At 43.9% G+C, this 7,774-nt stretch overlaps 1 protein-coding gene across 2 annotated transcripts in view; it reads right to left on the reverse strand.

Annotated features, from left to right (window-relative positions):
* LOC128892532 (proto-oncogene tyrosine-protein kinase receptor Ret) overlaps nt 1-7,421 on the reverse strand; it is a 28,027-nt gene extending 20,606 nt beyond the window's left edge. For both annotated transcript variants that reach the window (XM_054153031.1, XM_054153030.1), the window contains exon 1: nt 6,389-7,421. In XM_054153031.1, the coding sequence (XP_054009006.1) occupies nt 6,389-6,443 (55 nt within the window). In that variant the 5' untranslated portion in view covers nt 6,444-7,421. The remainder of the gene's footprint in view (nt 1-6,388) is intronic.
* Between the last annotated feature and the right edge of the window lie 353 nt (nt 7,422-7,774).

Below are 7,774 nucleotides of genomic sequence, written 5' to 3' on the forward strand. Positions count from 1 at the left end.
TCATTTGTCGGCTCTCGTCCCGATATCCACGCGAGCAAGCAAAGACCGTCGCGCAACAATAATAATAATTTCATTAGCGGGGGATGGGTACTCCTTTATATACAAGCAAACAATACGTAACATTAAAATAAATGGAAAGCATTTATTTAGCTCTGGAGTATTCAAATATGCAGGAGTCTATTGTTCGTTGTTATTATCTCTGTGAAAACTTTTGAAATGGCGTGTACCGCGAGAAATTGATCGTGTCACATTTTGTTACTGTTACAGATCTACAGCGTAAAATTTTTATCGTAAATTTTTATCGATCGTATGAACGTTCGACTTCGTCGACACATCGTTTATTTCTACTTTCGATTCTCCTTTATGCATCGATATATTTTTTCCAACGCTGCCATTGCTTCGTTTTTTCCGAAAAGAACATACTTCACTTTCGCGAACGACATAGCCAGAGAATGATGACGGTGACGACAATATTGCGCGGGTATTCAGGAAATGATGATCGGATATGCGTGCAGCGGAGAACGAAAATATCCTGGCGAACGAGGCAAGAATCGTTGGCATTGTATCGCGTGTAAATAAACAGTGAGCATTACAGTAAGCAGATATCGCAGGAAAAGATTGGAATAGCGTAAAGACAGTGGAGAACAAAGGCTATGAGACGAAAAAATAGGAAGAAGAAAAATGTAACGTCGGGATTACGCTCATTGTCGAAAACCATCGTTCTCGGAGGCAACGAATCGACGAACTGGCTTACACGGTCCGCGTACGTGTACTATACGTATCAGGCGAAACGTGAACAGCAAACACGAGGTACTCTGATCGATAGATTTACTCACGGTGTACAGAAGAACCTTTACGATCTACCGAAATGTCCTTTTCCTCGGACGAACTTCTGCTCTATGTACCCTCGCTACAAAATCTGCGAATCACTGCATTAACGTCAACGATCGATTTAATTCCAATGAGTCAGGCAATTTTAATCGAAACCACTTCGTTAAATTTGCAGTGTTACACCTGTAAGTGACCCAGATAGCGCTACAATAGGGCACTGCATACCCCCACCTGAACACATGTAATAATTAGAAGTGGAGTCTAAGTGCGCCTAATGAATAATACAATTTCTTCAAACATGGCAGGTCTGCTATCGAATAGGTTTTTCCTGGAGATTATCAGAAAGCTTGAAGAGCAAAATGAAGACCAAAATGACCATTTCAGGCGTAAATACAAGCATCATTGTGTATTCACGGGCAGAGAAATATATACCTGATACTTAATGGATTAAATTTTCAACAGTGATTTATTAATTAGAGATTGAACCATGGAGTTTCGGTTCCGTGCAGGTTCTCGTGATACGATGTATGTTTCACTCTTCCCTCCTTCCTTTTTCGTTGAGAAAATGGAGAAGAACATGCGAAGAGAACAGAAAGATCGAATCATCCGATCAGGACCTTCTATAATTTTGTATCCTGGTGTAACGAACTCGTTTTATGCGCCACTAGTACACGTGAAACAACATCGAGAAAAGTTTCCAAGCGGATGCTGTACACGCTGATTTTCGTAAAGCTTTCAAGTCTGTAAATCATCCCATTTCTATCTCATAACTTGGGGTACTTGGTATGCATAGGCCTTCTTCTTCTGGCTATCTAGTTTTATAACTGACAGAACTCGGATCGTAAAATTTAATGACCGCTACTCCGAAGAGATTGCTTTGCACCCAGGTGTTCCGCAAAACTCTCATTCGTACGCATCGATTCGTCAACGACATTTCCAATGCTACCGGAAACACTGGTTTACTAACGGGCAGAAGAATGAAGCTTCATTTCAATTGAAACCGACAAGAATCAAGCTTTATTTTAATGTCTCAAAGTGCCATGTCGTTCGTTTCCAACCGTATTGTCTTGTGTTCTAAATTATAATAGAATCTAAGTACAGGTAGTTTTATTTGAAAGTAACGAAATTTAACTTTCACTCTCTTTGTCCCTCTTGTAATTGTAATATGGTTCCATCATCTGGTGTCCATACTACGAGACACACGGCGATCGAGATAGCACAGCATAGATTTCCTCGGTTTGCTTCCTACACCACCAATACATCCATGCCTGTTTATTACCATAATTATGATCCTATACAGTCGCGACTGGGGTTATTGACTCTCGACTAACGTCGTACGGCTGTCTTGCTCTTTGTATATGAACTAATCAATCAGCTGATTACCTGTCCTGATATCGAAGTCGTCTATCACTTCAAGAATGCGAATTCAGTTTGTATTACTGATTACATTTTTATTTCTATTTTGTCATACATTTTAGAATGGCTGATTATTTTTTTCAGCTTCATCTCGACTGTATTACTTGTTGAATTAAAAGGCTTGATACATTGAATTAAATTCAAAGCCTTGCTCGATGGACACTCTCGAGAGGTTTCCAGGAACGTCGACTCGATTTTGCTATCACGGAACTGGTTTTCGTTTCGAGGGACGTTTCATTTGGACTCGATCGAGTTGAAACGGAAACATGTATGAAATAACGATAGAGGATATCCGCGAAGAAATCGAAATACGTATAAACGTGACCAGAACCGACGTCAATCTTATTTATATACAAATGGAGAAATCGTTTATACAGCGTTGCGTATAACATGCAGAATCTCAGCGATCGAGAACGTGAAAGTAGCAAAAAAATATGTTGGTATAAATAACCATGGTGCTTTTATATTCCGGTTAAAGCCATTTTGGTCCCCAGTTATATTCGTCGGAAGTCCAAATATAAATCTGCAGACGGCCTGTCATAGTTCCTCTATCTCTGACACTCGTTGTTGAAGTAATCCAACGCAGTCGATGAGTGCTGAATAAGTGAAGGTTCTCAGATGAACCCAAAAATAAAAATCCAATACTTATGCAAAACAAGCGGGTCAAGCTTCTTCAAGACGTACGTGTTTGTTTGAAAATCGTTCCTTCGAAGACTGTCTGGCCACTGGACTGAAATGAATCGGTGTACCGTCATGCATAAATCACACTTACATCTGATGGAACATCTCCCAATAATTCATGCGATGGATCACCCAGGTAATTGACGTACGATTGGTCAGTTTACTTATCATTAAGCAGAATGTAAAGTCATCGGGTATTGTGTAGAAACAATTCGGAATTCCAATATTCCTTAAATCATTTCAGAAAATTTGGCTGTGCGCAACGCTTCAAGACGTTCACAGGTAACGTAAGAATCGATTCTCTTCGGTCAGAGTGGTCGAACCGCGTGCGTCCGCAGGCGCGCATAATGCACGAACTCTCCTCCCTCTGGCTCACACCCCCCCTTTCTGATTACGAATCGGTAGTTGCAGTAAGGGCGAGGGTTGCTTTTAAGACCCGTCTTGATTAACGATTTCGAGGTTTGCACGCAACATTTGACGTTCGTATTTCACCGCCCGCGACCTTAACGTTGCCTTCTCGCTTCGACGAAGAGGTCAGCAATTTCGCGAAGTTGAAACGCTTCGTTTTCTATCTTATCGTCCTGATAGCGCCGAGATTCGGTAAGAACGAGAATAACGGCGACGGTTCATCCCAAATATGTATAAGCGCGGTAGCTGTTTGTTTGTTAAGCCCTTGTACTCGGGATCAAGTCGTTGCAAAACGACGTATCGAGTGGAAATACATTCGGAATCGAGTAATTTATTGGAACGATATTTAGTTTATGCATGTTGTGCTATGTTTGGGGCCCTAGGCGATAGTTTGATCGGTCTCTGCTCTAAGCGGAAGCCCTAAGCAGGAGCAAGAGGGTCATCGGTCCTGTACTCCCAAAGTCGTGGCATCTGGAGATGGGACTCCGTAATTATTCGGCTGGAACGCATGCGGGTGCGAGGCAACATTAATCGCAGGTACGCAACGGGTCCCTTGGATCGGCGTTAGTTTCTGCCTGTGGGTTGGCTCGTTTTATCGATCGTACGTACGGTGAACTCGTGATTCGAGCGTGTCGTGGCCGCTGCTATCCACGTCCGCTGGTGTATTGTGTAACATGTCGAGTCGATCGACTTTTTTCCCTCCCAGGCGGAGAATTTGCACGCGAATGGAGAACCGTTCTTGCGAACGACCGATAAAGGTGTCGCGTTCGCGTTCCCTCGGAACTCAATCCGATCGTTCCTGTCGGCTCGATCGAATCCTCGCTTTCGAGCGAGCCTTTCGTCGCATTCTCTCCCTCGACAAAGAAAACCATTGTACCCCGAATGTAAACGGGGGCCCGCCGGTTCGACGTGTCGGTAAACACGTCGGGTTTCGCGAGGAACGCACAATCGACTCGTTTTTTTCTCTTCTCTATTTTATCGCCTTGCTAGCTTACCGGGCGACGACTATGGCTCTTTTCGCCGGCCAAACGGGTCAACGGAGTTTACTTTGGCGAATTTATGACGATTTTTCGTATGCGCTGGACCTGGAATACCCTCATCCGAATCTGCATGCAAATTCCGAGGTATGTTTACTCACGTTAGTATTTGTATTTTCCTGTACCATAAAGTATTGTATCGTCTTTGTTTTCTCTAGGTTTGAAAATGTTGCAGTAGCACGAAGAGGATCCACACGCGGAGTTGAAATATTTACAATCATTTATACCAAAGAAGACTTAGCTGAAACATTTTCATTATCGGTGATAGCGTGCTCGAAGCTACTATTTCTACCCTTAGCGTACTCCTCCAAAGCATCAAATTTAATTCGATCTCTTTTAAATGACACCTGCGCGCATCCTGCGCGGAAGCTCCATTTCTTGTCGATCGATGTAAAAGAGTGAAGATCATCCGAAAAACGATCATTTCTACGGTGATCCGTTACGCTCGCGTGTTTTCCTCCAATTAAATTACTGGTTTGCATGTTTCTACATTTTCACGAGATACCGGCGCATACGCACGCACTTGGAATTTTGTAATTAATCGAGCGCCAGACAAACAAGCACGATGGCGGGTTAATGAATTTGCCGGTAACCAGCGCGTATTTCTGTTTAACAATTACATTTAGGAAGGCACGCGTAACCGTCCGACATTTAGGTCGCATAGTTTTGCTACTTGTTTCCAGCGCGCGCTAATGAGAAAAGGACTAATGTTCCATCGACGGAGCCTATTTTGTTTACAGAAACACCTCTGGTAATGGTGTCTATTACGTTTCCCTTGAGAACTGTCCACGGTAACGACTGCCAGGGCAATTATCTTACGTCCGTACGAAAACAGTCAGCGATAGTCGCTCGAAAAGGTACGCGCGAACGTGTAAAGTCGACCGAAGGGCAGTATCGATTTTAGCCTGCATTGGAATCACGCGAGACCGAGGTTGCACGCGACATCGCGATATCGCGTTTTCTGATTACGGTCAAGTGCGAATGTCATCGTCGGTTCAACCTTCGCGTGGACCTGTTTGGTTCAAAATTTGACCGAGAAACGATTCCCGGAAGGTGAGTGTCCGTAATCGTAAACTGTTTCTCAAACTGACTAAACTGATTCCTCGAAAATAATAGTTTCTTTGTGTACGGGTTGATTTAGCATTGAAATATCGTAGAGATATTATAGATAGAGTAGGGGAGAAGATTCACCTAAGAAAAAGAAAGAAAAACGGCGGTACTATATCTGTCTCTGTCTAGCAGCGCATCTCTATATCATTTTTACGTTAATAATAAATATGGTTGTCGTTTATAATTTTAATAATTATATTTTACATTCGCATTCGCAGAGATTGGTGGGGAGGCTTATGTCCTCTCTGCTCTATCTATAATATCTCTATGCGAATTACACCTTCGAGTAAAAATAGCTGACTGTAACAGGTGAATCGTTCGTGCATTCGATAGAACACTTAATGAATTTTAAATAGAAGCTCTGTCAGTTCAATTACAACTACGATTTTTGGTATTTGAAACCACTGCGCGGCGATCGTGATTCGAACCAGGTAGAGGTGCGATTTTCGCGCTCTGCTTTCCGACCGTAGGCAAATTTATGTTCGCTTTCGCGGTCGGCCACGCTGAAATCGAGTTCACGGTGCACGCGAATTTTAGCATACAATGCCACGTCGCGTTAATTACCCACGGACTAGGTGGCATGACTTTGCGCAACCCAGAGATAGGTGAAATTTTGCCAGAATAACATACGACGAATGAAGCTAGCCTGGAAGCAATTTACTCGGTTGGATTTTTAATTGTCCATTCGCAAAACATGGTAGGGACGTCGGTTACCGAGTAACGAATAAACAAATATTTACGTTTCATTCGTTACTCGAAACTTGCATCCAGATAATAGTCCAGGCCACCACAAGGTCTCTGTTGCAGGTATCGTTAACGCCAAGGTGCAGAAATATCTGTCTGTTCGGACGCAGAGATAAAAATATCGCGACGACAGGACGATTATATCGCAAATATCGACTTACCGGAGGCAGGTACCCGCGGAGGTAGCAGCGACAGTAGCAGAAGAAGCATCATCATGGTCGGCTTCGACGGATCGCTCGTTTCTGCAGGATCCCTCGCTGGAAACGATCCTCGGCGCGTCACTATGTCCTCATCGCGGATCGAGGATACAATTTTCTTTGCGTTTTTCCTATTTAAGGGTTGTATCGATCGCCCCGTCGATCGTTATCTTTCCACGAAGACTGTTTACGTAGGTTTCACGAGCATCCAAGCGCGTTAACTCATCCAGGCGAAACTTGAATAGGGACACCGTCTTTCCCGCGAAGAGGCGCGCATCTCGAGCGACTCTTGATCCCCGATGGGTCCGATGGATTAACAGTTGAACCAGAAGTAGAATTTGCCAAGGGAAATTTGATAAGGCAACGAATTAGAGAATTTCGATAGATCCTCGCGTTATTCTCCACTCGTTAGTCGCTCGTGAAAATTTCTCGAGTCCTCCGATTATTTCACGACCTTGCAATTTTTACAAGTCCTCGCGTTATTATCCTCCAATATTCCAAGGAAACTTAACAAATCCTCGCGTTTACTCCTCGACTACCGATTATGCCAATTCGACGAATCCTCGCGTTATTATCCTTCGATTATTCGTCGATCGTGCGAACGAACGTGTTATCGTTTGGCCTTGAACGGCTAGTCGGTGTCACGAGGCGCTGAAATCGCGGGGGTCTCGTAGTCGCGGTTCTCGCGTCTACGGAAAATCGGCATCTCATTCTGCAGCGATCGAATCGGTCGTCAAGACTTTTTGCGTCGATAGAAGCGATCGGTAAATATAGACCAATTAACGATTGAAAGGATCGGTGAACGCGTGACGACGTTACGGCGTTCCAGCCAGTACTGAGGACGTCGGGACGCCCGCCGTTATCAGGGAATTTTTAGCGCGTGCGCGAGTACACGCGTGCGCACCCCCGAGCACGCGGCCCAAACCGAGGGATTCTCCCTGCGATCGGTTGCTCAGGGAATAGGGGAATAAGGGAATAGGTGCGACCCTTCGATGCGTCCTCTGCCACGCGCCTGGTTGGTCTAATTATTCCTTTCCGCGACCCCCTGATGCGTCCACAATTCCATCTTCGTTTGTTACTGTTATTTCAAGCAAGTATTTGCGCATATATCGCGACACCTTTGTACGAAGTCAAATTTCAACCCTACCAATAAAAGAGGAGATCGAATAAGTATGAACATCAAAATAAATATGATACTTCAGAAACATTTACACGATCCCCTCCAAGACTTAAGAAAGAATAATCGTAAAACTAAAACTAATATTTATTGCAGGAAACACTGATGAGCCACCCGCAGGACTCGGAAGAATCACGGAGGTTCGTCATTGAAAGTTTCAATTTTTTCACTGG

This window comes from Hylaeus anthracinus, unplaced genomic scaffold (genome assembly GCF_026225885.1).
Source record: "Hylaeus anthracinus isolate JK02 unplaced genomic scaffold, UHH_iyHylAnth1.0_haploid 12002, whole genome shotgun sequence".
Taxonomy (NCBI): Eukaryota; Metazoa; Arthropoda; class Insecta; order Hymenoptera; family Colletidae; genus Hylaeus; species Hylaeus anthracinus.